The 16,572-nt window shown below is 38.7% G+C and overlaps 1 protein-coding gene across 3 annotated transcripts; it reads left to right on the top strand.

Moving 5' to 3' along the window:
- Window positions 1-491: 491 nt before the first annotated feature.
- Window positions 492-12,735, top strand: Cmtr2 (cap methyltransferase 2). 3 transcript variants are annotated; one of them, XM_045136216.1, is made up of 2 exons: window positions 492-706; window positions 7,983-12,735. In XM_045136216.1, the coding sequence occupies exon 2, from the start codon at window positions 8,002-8,004 to the stop codon at window positions 10,294-10,296; it is 2,295 nt and encodes a 764-aa protein (XP_044992151.1). In that variant the 5' UTR covers window positions 492-706; window positions 7,983-8,001; the 3' UTR covers window positions 10,297-12,735. The 3 variants fall into 3 exon arrangements, with proteins under 3 accessions (XP_044992151.1, XP_004659620.2, XP_044992146.1); XM_004659563.3 differs by having other exon boundaries at window positions 492-722; XM_045136211.1 differs by having other exon boundaries at window positions 492-754.
- Window positions 12,736-16,572: the final 3,837 nt, after the last annotated feature.

The following is a 16,572-nucleotide window of genomic DNA, read 5'->3' as shown; positions in this document are numbered from 1 at the left end:
TTTATTTTTTTATTTGAGAGGGACACAGAGAGAGGCAAGTAAAGAGAGAATGGGTTGTGCAGCTAGAACCTGGGTCCTTTGGCTTTGCAGGCAAGCGCCTTAACCGCTAAGCCTGCAGCTCTCAAGCTACGTTTTGAACTCCAGTTCTGAATACAGTTTACACTAGGAACTAATACCTGGCCTAACAGTGCGAGGAAAGAAACAAAACAAAACTGCTTTTCCAGAGGCAGGTGGGCGGGGCCAGCGCGCCTGGGCAACATAGCCCGGCTCCATCCCACTACTGGCGCCTAAAACGCTCTGTCTGCGCGCGCAGTCCCGTTACCATGGCGGCCGGCACGGCGTCAGGTGGGTGTTTCCCAGTTCCAGTGCTCGTCGGAGAAATGAACCAGGAACCGCGGCCTCAGCGCGGCGAGAGCTGCCGGCGTGCGTAACGTCATCCCGCGTGACGCAAGCCCCGCCCAGAGCGCGCGTGCGCACTGTGACCGTCGGCGCCGTCGGCTGGGCCCGGAGGAGTCCTTGGGCTCGTGGATCGCGGGGGCGGGTCCGGCCCCTCTTCCTGGCTGGCGGCCTTGCTCCTTTGTGACTGAGGTTGCTGCGCGCCGGGAGTGGCCGCTTCAGGAAGTCGTCCTCGGAGCGGAAGTGGGGAATGGCTCCCTCGAGTGATGTGAGCAAGTGAAGGGCGTTCTCCCGGGACTGTGCGGCTCTGGTGGGTGTGAGCGAAGGTAATCCCGGGCAGGCTCTCCTCCGACTTCCGGTGGGTGTACGGGCTGCAGCAAGGTGTGCTGCGGGTCTGAGTAGTGGCCTCTCCACGGCCAGCTTGGGGCCCCCTTCCCCTGGGTGAGATGAGATCTTATGTGGCCCTGGCTCCACATAAGCGCTGGACACTAATATTTCAGTAGGTCCTAAGAGGAACTGGAGGAAACACTTAACAAAATTCCTTGATCCTGACTGGAGAGGTAACACTGTGGAGAACTGACGGTTTTGTGCTGGACTCCACGAAGTTCACAAGTATTCCCTTTGTGGCCTAGGGCAAGAAGCTGTGTAGCTTCCTCCTGGAGTAGGCAATAAAGGGGATGGTAGTACTGATCCACTTAGCTGAGTTAGGATGCCACAAAGCTCAGTGGAGTGCTCCAGGAAAGAGACCTAGCCTCACAGAGTGGGAAACCTTCCCAGACACTCTGAAAACCTCAGGCCTTTCGATTTTTCATTTCTGTTAAACATTGACGTGTGTCTCATTCAGAACGTGACCAGAGGTGTGCCCCTTGTGCTACCTAAAGTATTCATTGGTCGATCCAGTAAATACTAAGTGCTTCACTGTATACTAGCAACTATTAGAATCTCTTAAATAAACAAAACAAAGATTCCCTGTCCTGGGGAGCTTACATTCTACTTTGGGAAAGGCAATAAACAGGAAACATAAAGAAGTGATAGACTACAAGGAAATGAACTCAGTGGGAACAAGAAAGAAAGCATGGTTAGTGGCATTGGAAATGCAAGATGCAAATTTAAGTATGTCTGGGTGGGCTTGACAGAGTAAATTTCATTTGAGCAAAACTGGAAGGCGGTGAGATACCTAGGGAAGTGCATTCCAGGTAGAGGGAATGCAGGGTTGTTTGTTTGTTTGTTTGTTTGTTTGTTTTTTAGCATGGACAACAGGAAGGCTTGTGGCTTGTGTGGGTGGACTGTAATGAGCAAAGAGAGAGAGAACAGTAATAAGAATTAGGTGGCAAAACAAAGTGGAATATTATCCTTTTAGCTGTCCACAGGACATGTGAAAGTAATTACTTACTTTTTAAATTCATTTATTAGAGACAGAGAGAAAGGTATGTGCACATTAGGGCCTCTTGCCCCTGCAAACAGACTCCAGATGCATGCACCCTTTTTGCATCTGGCTTTATGTGGGTACTGGGGAATCAAACCCATGCCATTAGGCTTTGCAAGCAAGCACCTTTAACTGTTGAGCCATCTCCCAAGCCCAGTAATTACTTAATTTAGGTAAGCTTTCACAGCTTAACTACAGCCACTAATTAGTATGTGAAATTAATGACTAAAACCAGAATTTTCCAAAAGATTCCAAAATAGAATATATTTGAGACCTAACCATAGTTGTATTTCCAGTGAGCACAGTGTGAATTAAGACAGAAGAGCTTGTTCTAGTAAATTATTTGCCCATATTTAGGATTTTAGTGAATGAGAAATACCTTCTTTTTACCTTCCTTTGTGTGTGTGTGTGTGTGTGTGTGTGTGTATGATAAATAAATAAATAAATATAAATAAATAAATATATATATATATATATTCTAAATACAGTTTCTAACAGGTAAAAAATTGATTTAGAGTTGGAGAGATGGCTCAGCGGTTAAGGTGCTTTGCTTATAAAACCTAACGACTGAGGTTGGATTCCCCAGTACCCACATAAAGCCAGATACACAAAGTGGCGCATGTGTCTGGAGTCTGTTGTAGTGGCTGGAGACCCTGGCATGCCAATTTTGTCTGTCTCTTCTCTCTCTGCTTCCCAATAAATGAGTAAATATTCTTTTAAAAACTGATTAAAGTAAAAAATGTAGCTATTTGTGACCATTAACCTCTGCTTACATGTAATTTTTGTTGTTGTTGTTTTTTGAAGGTAGGGTCTCACTCAGGTCCAGTGTGACATGGAATTAACTATGTATACTCAGGATGGCCTGAAACTCATGGCAATCCTCCTACCTCTGCCTCCTGAGTTTTGGAATTAAAGGCGTGCACCACCACGCCCGACTTTGTTTACATGTAATTTGATAATGCCTTATGGTAAATAAAATGAGTTATAAGATAACTGCTTTTTTTGGTTTTTTGTTTGTTTGCTTTTGAGATAGGTTGTCCATTTAGTCCAGGCTGACCTGGAAATTCAATATGTAGTTTCAGGCTGGCCTCAAACTGGCAGCCATTCTTCTATTGGCCTCCTGAGTGATGAAAGGCACATATGTGGGGGGTGGGACAGGAGGAGGACAACCACACTTAGCTTCCCCCTCCTTTTGAGCTTACAAACTGATAGAGTAGATGAACTTGTCATTAAACATTAAAGAACAATACCAAGTAAACTAATAGCATGAAGTGACATGGATAGTCTATTTATGATAGTAAGTAGCTAATCTTTTTTTTTTTCATTTTTATCTTTAGCATTTTTTTGAAACTTACGGAGATTTATGTTTGATTTTGATCATTATAATTTTTTTACTGTTTCCTTTTTTAAATTTTTTTCTAAAATTTTTAAATTTTTATTAACATTTTCCATGATTATAAAAAAATATCCCATGGTAATTCCCTCCCTCCCCACCCCCACACTTTCCCCTTTGAAATTCTGTTCTCCATCATATTACCTCCCGATTACAATCATTGTACTTACATATATACAATATCAACCTATTAAGTATCCTCCTCCCTTCCTTTCTAAGTATTTTCATTCTCACACAGAAGCCCAATCATCAGTAGCTAGGGTCCACATATGAGAGAGAACTTGCGGCGCTTGGCTTTCTGGGCCTGGGTTACCTCACTTAGTATAATCCTTTCCAGATCCATCCATTTTTCTGAAAATTTCATAACTTCATTTTTCTTTACTGCTGAGTAGAACTCCATTGTATAAATGTGCCACGTCTTCATTATCCACTCATCAGTTGAGGGACATCTAGGCTGGTTCCATTTCCCAGCTATTATAAATTGAGCAGCAAGAAACATGGTAGAGCATGTACTTCTAAGGAAATGAGATGAGTCCTTTGGATATATGTCTAGGAGTGCTATAGCTGGGTCATATGGTAGATCAATCTTTAGCTGTTTTAGGAACCTCCACACTGTTTTCCACAATGGCTGGACCAGATTGCATTCCCACCAGCAGTGCAGAAGGGTTCCTGTTTTTCCACATCCCCGCCAACATTTATGATCATTTGTTTTTGTGATGGTGGCCAATCTGACAGGAGTGAGATGGAATCTCAGTGTAGTTTTAATCTGCATTTCCCTGATGACTAGTGACGTGGAACATTTTTTTAGATGCTTATATGCCATTTGTATTTCTTCATTTGAGAATGCTCTATTTAGCTCCATAGCCCATTTTTTGATTGGCTTGTTTGATTCCTTATTATTTAACTTTTTGAGTTCTTTGTATATCCTAGATATTAATCCTCTATCAGATGTATATCTGGTGAAGATTTTTTCCCATTCTGTAGGTTGCCTCTTTGCTTTTTTCACTGTGTCCTTTGCAGTGCAAAATCTTTGTAATTTCATGAGGTCCCAGGGATTAATCTGTGGTTTTATTGCCTGAGCAATTGGGGTTGTATTCAGAAAGTCTTTGCCAAGACCAATATGTTGAAGGGTTTCCCCTACTTTTTCCTCTAGCAGTTTCAGAGTTTCAGGTCTGATGTTAAGGTCTTTAATCCATTTGGACTTAATTCTTGTGCATGGCAAGAGAGAAGAATCTATTTTCATCCTTCTGCAGATATATATCCAGTTCTTCCAACACCATTTGCTGAAGAGGCTGTCTCTTCTCCAATGAGTATTTTTGGCATTTTTATTGAATATCAGGTGGCTATAGCTACTTGGGCTTACATCTGGGTCCTCTATTCTGTTCCACTGATCTACATGTCTGTTTTTGTGCCAGTACCATTTTTTTTTTTTTTGTTACTATGGCTCTGTAGTATAGGTTAAATTCAGGTATGGTGATACCACCAGCCTTATTTTTGTTGCTCAGTATTATTTTAGATATTCGAGGTTTTTTGTGATTCCAGATGAATTTTTGGATTGTTTTTTCTATTTTCATGAAGAAAGTCTTTGGAATTTTGATAGGGATTGCATTAAAAGTGTAGATTGCTTTAGGTAAGATTGCCATTTTCACAATATTGATTCTTCCAATCCAGGAACAAGGGATGTTTCTCCACATTCTAGTGTCTTCTGCAATTTCTCGCATGAGTGTTTTAAAGTTCTCATTGTAGAGATTCTTTACCATTATAATTCTTAAACGTCTACTTTTGTGAGCCAGTGATTTACTTCTCATTTTTCAACATCTAAAAAAATGAGATTTTTTAAAAACCAGTTGTAGAATGCACTGAATATACCAACTAAGTGCAAAATTCCTGAACTGAAACACCTCTTAGATTGCACTAGGAAGTACCATACTTGTTGTTCCACCTGTTAGAATTTAGAAGTTTTCTAACATTGTTAATTGTTAACATTGCTTTTTTCCCCTCTCCAGTAGGTAGGTGTTTTTGATTCTAACACAAAATGTAGGGTGACTATAGTTTTATTCAGGAAGGATACATGTTTCAGTTTCAAATTCTGCTTTTAAAATATGTTATGTTTTGGTGGCAAGAGGACATAATAAGATTTTATAGTGTAAACATGGACCTGTCTGACAGCATATGAGAAGTAGGAAAATAGTTTAGACAAGTGCCCATTAGTCATCTTCAACATTAGGGAGAAGGAGGCTAGCCATTCAGAAGCAATTTACTTGACAAGCAGTGCAATGAGTGTATGAGTTAGCTTTGCTGCTCTGACAACACCTGGTATAAACAACTTACAGGGAGGAAAGGTTTATTTTGGCTGACAGACATTTAGGTTTATGGTCAGTTGTCATAGTGGAAGGTGTGTGAAGGAGGAAGAAAAGGAAGACTGTTTACCTCATGGCTACAGAAAGCAAATAGTATAGAGGTCTGGGGTCTCAATAACCCCTTCAGGGTCATGTGCTCAGTAGGTTACCATTCTTTCATTAAGTCTTTTTTTTTTTAAATGAACTTTTGTTTATTTTCCAATTTTGACATTTTCATGCATATGTATAGTGTATTTTAATCTTATTTCCTCCTTACCCCTTTCCTATTAACACTCTTCCCCATTAAACCCCATCTTACTTTCACACCTGTTTTTCCTCACTGAGTTAAATTTGCTTGCATGGTTATGGGTGAAAGGTTATTTACTGTAGACCAGTGGATACACCACTGATGAACCTGACTCCCCCTCTTCCAGGAACCATTAGCTGCCATTAGCTACTCTTGGAGGTGTGGTTGTCATGTAACCTTTCTCCATCAATTAAGAAGTATTGACAGGCTTTATCTTGGGCAGGAAACCACAGCTGCTATGAGTTCATGTATGTAATAGCCATATCCTAACAGGAAGACAGCATTTCACAGTGCTTTTTCTTATCTTACATTTTGTCTGCCTTCTGTGAGGTTCTCTGAGTATTGGAAGGGGTGGTTTATATACCCTGAGGCTGAGCACACAAGATCACTTATGCTTAGCAATTTTGCCAGCTATTAACCACTGCTTATTATAGTAAGAAACTCTGTGACTACTATTTTATGGGAACAAGTACAGATATTTAGAGTATTTTGACATGCTGTCTGTTTAGCATAATCAAAGTAGTAGTCCCCTTCTTACCTCCCCCCTCCCATGACCTATATTCCTAGCTATCAGCTTTTGGCCAGGTTTACAATACCAGACAAGAAATCCTTCCTGTGGAACAGGCCTCAAATCCAATAAAAAAAAAGTGGTTGGTTACTCCCATAGCATTAATGCCACTATTGCATCAGTGTGTGTATATTGCCTGACAGGATCCACAGCTGCATAGGACAGTTGCTCTTGTTTCTCCTTTAGCAGCCTACATAGCACCTTTCTAGTACAGAGAAAGCAGGAAGAAAGTTTCCAGGTCAGTTTCAGCTTGGTTTGTCTATGTCCTGCAACTGAAACATGTGGTGTCTTCAGCAGTAGGGACTTATCATCTAGTTTTATTGGATCACCAAGAGCAATAGCATACCCTATATTGTTTTAGGTACCTCTGCAGCCTCCCTGACCAACAACTCATTGGGAGTTATCTCATTCCTGGCACTGGAATTTATGATTAATAACCTATGGCTTCTGGGATTAGCTTTATCCATCCATGTAGAGGATTATGGTCCACCCCTTAAAAGTGCCCTCCCCCCAGTAGAAGCATGAGCTGGGAACCAAACCTTTAAGGTATGACCTTTGGGGAACACTTCAGATTCATACTGTAGAAATAATAGGTAATTGATGGCGTATGTAGGTGATTGCTACTACCAAAGTATATGTTGCAGTGAAATATGGACAAAGATGTGTAGAGCAGTCCCTAAGAGGTGAGTAAGTACTTGATGTCAGAGGGGCTTGAAAGTAGGACCAGTACCAGATTTAGGTGTAAGATGCCCTTATGAAGGAGACTTAGGGCACTTATGTGTTAGAGTTCAATCAGAAGTTATGTACAGGGATGAATCTTTTGGGTGTGTTTGAATTTGAGGCCATATGAGTGTTGTCAGCTGTGGGTAGAGGACTTTGGGGAGGAGCTAGATGGATTACTATAATAGCTGTCATTCACTGATGAGTATTTGTATTTTATCCAACTCTAAAATAAGAAATTCCCCTTTTTTATAAGAAATTTTGGGGGATGTTTTTAGTCTGTACATAGTAGAACTAGAATTTGAACCCAGATCAGTTGGATATTAAAGCTCTTATTCTTTTATTCCCTGTTGCTTGTTTTTTTAATGGTATGTGTATATGTGTGTTCATATGTGTGTGGGTACATATGTGTGTATGGGTATGTCTGCCTGTGTGGAGGTTAGAGGTCTATATTGGATGTCTTCCTCAATCAGTTGCTTTTATTTATTGTTTTTGAAACAGGGTCTCTTCTTAAACCTGGAGCTTACCAGCTCTGCTAAACTAGCTAACCAGTAAATCCTAGAGATACTCTTGTGTCTGACTCCCCAGTTCTAGGATTATAAATGCATGCTGCAGCAGCCAACTTTTTATGTGGTTTCTGGGGGCCCTTGTGTTTACACAGCAAGCACCTGACTGACAGCCATCTCTCCAGTACCCTACCTTGTTTTATAACAGATTGAGCTGACATTAGCCTTTCCATTTTATTGAATGTGTTACCAGGGAGGTCAATTTACTTTGATGCTATCTCATTCACTAAGAGTTGATTCATTCACTTTTATGTTTTCTCTTCGTAGATTTAAATTAGATTTGAAAATGATTAAGTGCAGAAAGCCATCAGTTGAGCAGCCACCAAGTTCTGAGACCTTCAGCCCAGATGTTCTTGCTGACATTTCTGAACTCTTTTCCAAGAACTTCTCTTACGGCAAGCCAGTTAATGGTGAGTGGCAGTTACCAGATTCCACTGAGATTTTCACTTGTGGCCACACAGAATTTAATGCATTTCTTGATTTGAAGAACTCCCTAAATGGAGTAAAAAACCTTCTGAATGACAAGAAACTAGATGAATGGCATGAGCACACTGCCTTCACTAATAAAGCAGGAAAAGTCATTGCTCATGTGAAAAAGTCTGTGAATGCTGAACTTTGTACTCAGGCATGGTGTAAATTCCATGAGATTCTGTGCAGCTTTCCAGTTATTCCACAAGAAGCTTTTCAGAGTGGAAAACTGAATTCTTTACACCTTTGTGAAGCTCCGGGAGCTTTCATAGCTAGTCTTAACCACTACTTAAAGTCCCATCCCTTCCCTTGTGACTGGAGTTGGGTAGCCAATACCCTGAATCCATACCATGAAGCAAATGACAATCTTGTGATGATTATGGATGACCGGCTGATTGCAAATACCTTGGATCAGTGGTACTTTGGTCCAGATAATACTGGTGATATCATGACCCTGAAATACCTGACTGGACTTCAGGATTTCCTAAGCAGCATGGCAACCATTCACTTGGTCACTGCAGATGGGAGTTTTGATTGCCAAGGAAACCCAGGCGAACAAGAAACGTTAGTTTCTTCTCTGCATTACTGTGAAGTTGTCACTGCTCTGACCACTCTTGGAAATGGTGGCTCTTTTGTTCTAAAGATGTTCACTTTGTTTGAACATTGTTCTATAAACCTGATGTATCTACTAAACTGCTCTTTTGACCAAGTCCATGTTTTCAAACCTGCTACTAGCAAGGCAGGAAACTCAGAAGTCTATGTAGTATGTCTCCGCTATAAGGGAAGAAAGGCCATTCATCCTCTGTTATCTAAGATGGTGCTGAATTTTGGGACTGAAATAACTAGCAAAGCCCTCTTTTGCCATTATATGATCCCTAAATCTTTTCTTGAAAGACATGAGGAATGCTGTGCATTCTTTCATAAGTACCAGCTTGAAACCATTTCTGAGAACATTCGTCTGTTTGAGTGCATGGAAGAAGAGGACCAAACAAAACTCAGTCATTTAAGGGATTGTGCTGTGCAATATTTTATGCAAAAATTTCAGTTGAGGCCTCTTTCTAGAAGTAATTGGCTTGTTAAAAAATCTAACATTGGTTGTAGTACAAATACAAAATGGTTTGGACAGAGGAACAAATATTTTAAAACTTATAATGAAAGGAAAATGCTGGAAACACTCTCATGGGAAGAAAAAGTAGCCAAAGGGTACTTTAATATTTGGGCTGAAGAACATGCTGTCTACCATCCTGGGCAAACTTCTGTCTTAGAAAGGACAGCTTCCAGTCTTGAGTGTCACTCATGGCATATCTTACAAGGAAAGAGACTACCAAAGGTGAAGTGTTCTTCTTTCTGTGATGGAGAAATTTTAAAAACTCTTAATGAAGTAATTGAAAAGTTGGGAGAAACTTTGAATTCGGATTCCAAGTTTAGGTCAAAACAGCAATATTGTTGTCACATTTTTTCAGAGGAATTGATATTTTCTGAGTTATTTAGTCTTACCAAGTGCCTTCAGGATGAGCAGAGTACAGAACCCAACAACCAGATAAAGTGCCTGCTTGTGGGCTTACCAACTCTCTATGATGTCAAAATGCACCGACCATTGGAAGTTCAGTTCCTGGAATCAGTTGAACTCATGACTTTCAGGTGTTCATTGCTTCATGATGGAGACCCAACTTACCAGCATTTGTTTCTGGACTGCCTTCTACATTCACTACAGCAACTTCATACAGGAGATGTGCTGGTTTTGCCTGTACTTTCTTGTTTATCGAGATTTATGGCTGGCTTGATCTTTGTTCTCCACAGTTGTTTTAGATTCATTACATTTTCTTGTCCCACATCCTCTGAGCCCCTGAAGACCTGTGCTGTCCTACTATGTGTGGGTTATCAGAATCTTCCAAATCCAGTTTTCCAATATCTGCAGAATATTAGTGAATTACTGAGTACTTTGCTTCACTCTAATGCACCCCATCAGGTTTTACAGTTTGTGCCTATGGAGGTACTCCTTAAGGGTGCACTGCTTGATTTTTTATGGGATTTGAATGCTGCCATTGCTAAAAGGCATTTGCATTTGATTACTCAAGGGGAGAGAGAAGAAATCAACAGCCTTGAGTTATGAAATTGTGAACAGTTCCTTCTAAGATTCATTTTGTGACTTTCAGTTTCCATTGTTGCTAATGTGCTGTATTTATTTGATGCCTTTCATTTTGGGGAAAGACCAATTTTTGTATATAAATACATTAATTCTGGGAACTCATCAACTGGTTCTGATCTTAAGAATACACACGTCCATAGCCATAGAGTTCTTCCTTGTGATGGGATCTGTGGTGGTGATATTCACCCTGTAGTCATGAGGTATCTGTGTGGGTAAACATGCCCCTGCTAATGTGTGCCATCTCATTGGTGTTACCTGCCGAAGATTTGCACCTGTGTGCCTTCATTCAGTCTTTTCCCAACTAATTTCCTCTCTATGGCTAATGCTGTTAATGAACTGGTAGAGGTTATTCATGGAGTCACTCCTTGGTAGTATTGAAGGGCATTTAACATGTCAATTATGGATCCAGGGAACTGTGTACCAGGCTTCTTGATATGTGCCTTTCGTTACCTCTAGACCTTGGGCTTACATTGCCTCTACACTATAGACTCAATTTTCTTTTGTTTCAGATGAAACTAGTATGATTTTTTTTGTGGCTGTTTTACTAATAAACGTTCAGCTAATAAAAGATTAGAACAGCTTCAAGCCAAAGATCATGTTTAAAAGAATGAAAAATTGTGTCTAGCACTCCTATATCATGAAAGATTTCATTTAGAAAATTGTAATTTTTAATTTCCAGGAAGTAATCAATTCATGAAAAAAATATTGTTTCAAGGCTTCATTTATATTAAAAAGCCTTATTTTGGGACACATGAATGTGATAAACATAATGTACTAAAGAAGAATTGAATACTTTCAGCATGATGGCTCAATATTTAAAAGTTTTAAATTTTCACTATTTTATTTTTCCTTATGAACATAGCACTTTAATAAAATTAGCCATAAGATGGTAATTTTATCAGTTATATTTGATTTTTATGTATTAGTAGTTGAGTTTTTCTGGCCAACTGTGTTAATTATCATGAAGTTCCATAAAGTAGAGAATATTTATGGTCTCACACGTACATTTTAGGGGTTTGTGTTGTATGAAAAATAGAAGTATTCTTTGATATGTTTGGTTAATAAATGTTAATTTGAAAATTGTCATATTTGCCATTTTTATTATTTAAATTTTTTTGTATATTTTATGTATTTGAGAGGTAGAAAGAGGCAGAGAGAGGGAGAAAATGGGTGCTCCAGGGCCTCTAGCCACTGCAAATGAACTCCAGATGCATGCGCCCTTTGTACATCTAGCTTACGTGGATTTGAGTTCATTATAATTCATGAATAAAGTCTCTTAACAGACATTTAAAAATATTTATTTATTTATTTATTTGAGGGAGGTACAGAGAGAGAAAGAGAATGGGCACGCCAAGGCCTCTAGTAAACGAACCCCGGACACATGTGCCACCTTGTGCATCTGGCTTTACCTGGGTCCTTTGGCTTTGACGGCAAGCGTCTTAACCACCAAGCCATCTGTCCAGCCCTTAACAGACATTTTTATATTCATAGTTTGAAAGAGAATCATGCAGGAAAGTAAAACTGTCACTTGGGAACAGATTAAATTTTAAGGAATGTTTGAGAGTTAATAGTCCCTTATTTCCTTTGATTTTGTACCCATTAAGATTTATTCCTTAATATTTATGGAAGATGTTTAGGAGGTGAGGAAGGGCAAAATGTGGTGTGGAGATAAATTTCTGAAAGAAATCTCTTCACTTTGGTGGCTTTCTGGAAGTGGGTTCTAGTAGGATAGTTGAAATCTAACAGAAAATTAGCTACCAAGAGCTGCCTTTGGAGAACCATTTTGCTTTAATAGTCTTCATGTCTTATTAGTAATAATGTAGTTTATTTTACTTACTTTAGCCATTTAATTAAAATGTAGTTGAAATTTATATTTAGATGCTGATACTAAAATTTTCTAGGATCCTTAAGGATTAGTTTTTTACACTGATATGAATTGGAATATATAACATTGGAATATACTGAAATATGTTTTTAAAAAACATGGATTGGATTTTAGAGTCTGTTCATCTGATTTGTTCAAATGCTTTAGAAGTGAGAGGTGACTTGAAAAAATATCAAATTGAATAGTTATCAAGGACAACATAAGAATTTCTGTGACTAAAGGGAAGGAAAATGCTACTTAAAAAATGAATAAAAGAATAAAGGGTAATAAAAAGAGATGGTTTGTGTTGTTTCTCAAGGTGACTACTGTTCTTAACTTTTTTCCATGTGTCTTAAGTTTGGTAATTGTGATACTTTTTGAAAGAATTTAGCAGCTAGGAATTGGAAAGTTCACAAATGTGTCCTAAAAAGTTAGGTGAAAACTGGATGTGGTGGTACATGCCTGTAATCCCAGCAGGATTGTGGCAGGAGGATCACAATTTCAAGGATATCCTTGGTTACAGAGAGACTGAGGCCAGCTTGGGGGATTCAGGAAACTTTCAAAAAATAAAATAAAAAGGTGAATAAAAGTCTTACATTTTGTTCTTCAATATTAATTTATATTTTCCATATGTGTGTTAGTGGAAGCTTTGGAGTTGTGCCACTTAAACATTGATAATGTCTTTTCTGAAAGAGAAATTAAACTCAAGCTTGTGGATTTAACTCTTCAAATGTTTTTGTTTGTTTAAATAAGTTTTATTTAAAAACTCCATTGTTTACTTATGGATGTCTTTACCTATTTCTTCAGGGTGATACAACAAAGGAAAATTTTCAGTATTGAAATTAAAAACCATACGTGATGGTTCATTACTGTAATCCTAGTACTTGAGAGGCTGAGGTGATAAGATTATCTTGAGTTTGAGGACAGACTGGGCCACATAGGAAGACACTATCTCAAAACCATAAAGAGTTAAATAGCTAAGGCCAGGCTTGGTGGCATTTGCCTTTAATCCCAGCACTTGGGAGGCAGAGGTAGGAGGATTGCCATGAGTTCAAGGCCACCCTGAGACTATGTAGGTCAGCCTGGGCTAGAGTAAGACCCTACTTTGGTAAACCAAAAAAAAAAAAAAAAAAAACATACAAAGTTAGTATTGGAAATTAAAAATGAATGTATGTTTGTGACAGTTAAATCTCTACATTGATTAGATCAGTAATCAAGTAAGAGACCACCTCTTGGGCAGATCTGTGAGGGCATCTTCAAGAAGGACTGAGAAAGGGCAGCCAACCCTTCCTGGTATCAGTCTATATTTAAAGAGTTTCCAAGAAAAAGTAGTCCTTTTTGCCTGACTCTTTGCTCCTTGCTGATGAATACATCTTTCCTGCTGCTGCCATCATTTGCAGGCATCAGATCCCAGCTTCTTCAGCCTTCCAACATGGACTGAAGTCCAGCTACTCCAGGTATCCTCCAGGCCTTTCCAGCCAGATTGGTAGAGGTGAGGCATCCAGCTTTGGAGACTGAGCAAGATACTGTATAATCTTTAAGATTGCATATTTAAGAGCTGGGAAGATGGCTTGGTGGGTCAGAGCACTTGTTACCTTAAGCATGAGGGCCCAAGATCATCCAAGTTCAGTTCCCCAGCACCTACATAAATAGTTGGGCAAAATCCTGTAACTCCAATCCTTTGGCAGGCAAAGGAGTCAATGGGGTTCACTAACCAAAAATGGTACATCAGGGTTGGAGGAGAAACTTTTTTTTCAAGGAGATAACTGGATTCATGCTAGAGAAGGACATTGTATGTGTATACTCCTATACACAAATCACATACCACACCACATGTACTCTACACTCATGTCAAAATTAAAAAGAATAACATTTTAATATCAAATAATCTTATGGGGTAAAACAGGTAAGCTTCACCATGCATGCTATTGAGGGTTTCTGTTTCCAGTGAATTCCAGGATTGAAAAATCAATTTATATACTAGATTATCTTAGAAAATTGAAAATAAACATATCTCCTAGTACCTTCTTTAATTACAGCAAACATCCTTGCAAGCATCCAATAACCCCAATAATATTTATTTCTTCCTGGAACCATTGAACTTAACTGCTTGAATCATTCAATTTGAGAATTTCAGGTGATCTTACACTGTTTCTTGTTTTCATTATTTTATTTTCTTGCTAGGATAATAAACTCATCAAGCACAGGATGTATCTATTTTGTATGATATATCATCAATATAGGTATCTATAGAATGCCATTTTTGTTATATAAAGTATTTATTTGCAAGCAGAAAGAGCAGGATCACACAAGGGCCTCTTGTCACTGCAAATGAACTCCACTTGCATGTGGCAATTTGTGTATCTGACTTTACATGGATGGATACTGGGCAATCTAACCCTGATCTGTCAGGCTGCAATGAAGCTGCTTTAACCACTGACCCATCTCTCCAGCCTCAAATGTTTTAAATATGCACAAAATTAAAATGACTTAACAAGACCCCATGTGTCCTCACTTAGGTCCATAGCTTTCAGCATTTGTTGCGCCAGTTTTATCCTATACTAGATTCCTTGGAGTATTTTATATTCATGAAATGAATGCCTATTAACAAACCACTTCCTCATCTACCAAAGCCAGTATCACCCAAGACTCAATTCATGCCTAAATTAAATTTTTCATTTTGTCTCAAATGGCTTTCTTTCAGTTGGTTTATTCAAATGAGTTTTACCATTGCATCTACTTACGATGTCTCTCCTTTGAATTAAAGAGTTCCTTTCCACACTGTCCAGCTCCAACATTTTTTTTTTTGTGATTGTTTAACTGCTAGTGGGTCGGTTACTCTAACCTTTTCTACATTATGGATTTCATTATTGTGATTATTTTTTATTAAATACACACACACACACAAGTACACATGTGTATGCCTGTGAAGCCTAAAAGACAGGAATACCATCCACTTGCAATTACTTATTTTTTTTAAGTATGCCATTGGTTTCATGTACATAGGCAGCTGGGTATAGCAGATTGCTTACTTTGGCAGTAATACTTCATATATTATGCTGTATCTTTTTTTAATCACTTCACAAAGCACAAAATAGCTAGTTCCCCCTTTCACTGTCATTACCATTTGTAGCAGACAACTTCAGATTCTCTGAGATGAACTTCCAAACCAGGCACAGTTATGGAGGAAGGGATATTTATTGAAGCTTACAGATCCAGGAGAAGTTCCATAATGGTAGAAGAAGTTGGCCTGCCTTCACAGGTCCAAGCAGAGAGAAGCACGGGCTAAAAACCACACAGCATAGCATGGTTTGCAAATCTTTAGATTGAAATCTCAAACCCATCACCACACCTTAAGATCCCCCCAGTGATATTGCCTCTAGCCAGGTGGCTGCAGATGCAAACTACAAGCTAATAAAACACTGAATATATTGGGGATCATCTATTCAAGCTACCACGCCTGTTAGAGTTCAGATGTTGTCAGGCTGGCCCATCAATTATTAAGTTTTCAATCTCTCACTTAATTGGGTTAGTATCCATTGAATATTGATAGCTAGCTCCATTATTATTGTTTACAGAGCAATCTTTTTCTAACCATATTTTTGTCTGTATTAGGTATATTTAAGGAGATGTACTTGGAGTTACCAACCATTTACTCTGAAATAGTTTGTTCAGGGAAGGTCGGACAAATGCTTAATTTTTAAAACCCCCTTATCAGTTTTCAGGAGAATAAGTGCTGAAAGGTGACCAATGAGTTTGTTGTGGTCGAGTTTTAACATTACTTAGGGACTCATGGGCAGTTATATGTTTTATGTATTTAATAGTTACAACTACTTTTATTGATGCTTAAGTGATTCATTTTTGGCCTAGGTTTCTTCATGTTGCCCATGTCATTTTAAAACACATTATTCAGTCTTTGATAGTCTCATACCTCCCAGCACCTATGTACTGGTATCATATTGTGTATTTTTTCTGCTCAAAGCCATCATCCTGATTTTGGTAGGAACATCTATTGTGCAATGTTTCTTAGAATTTTTGGTATCAGGACACTTTTAATCTCTCAAGATTAGTGAGGAAAGTCAAAGAGCTTTTGCGACTTACTTATTGATAATTTCCACATCAGAAATTAATAATTTTAAGTTTTATTAGTTTAAGAAGTAACAATTATAAAAGCATTACATGTCACAACATTTTTAATGAAAATAACTCAAAAATTAGTACTATATGTGGCATTGTGTACAGTCTTGCAAGTCCTTTGTCTTTATAATGGGACACAGCTGGACTTTCATCACATGTCACATCATATTCCATCTGTGGCAATACACTGATTTTAGTGACATGCTTAAATCTGTCCTTGCATATTATGTCCTAGTAGA

This window comes from Jaculus jaculus, chromosome 1 (genome assembly GCF_020740685.1).
Source record: "Jaculus jaculus isolate mJacJac1 chromosome 1, mJacJac1.mat.Y.cur, whole genome shotgun sequence".
Lineage (NCBI taxonomy): Eukaryota > Metazoa > Chordata > Mammalia > Rodentia > Dipodidae > Jaculus > Jaculus jaculus.
The sequence above is the reverse complement of the archived record's forward strand: the minus strand, read 5'-3'. Positions and strand labels throughout refer to the sequence as shown.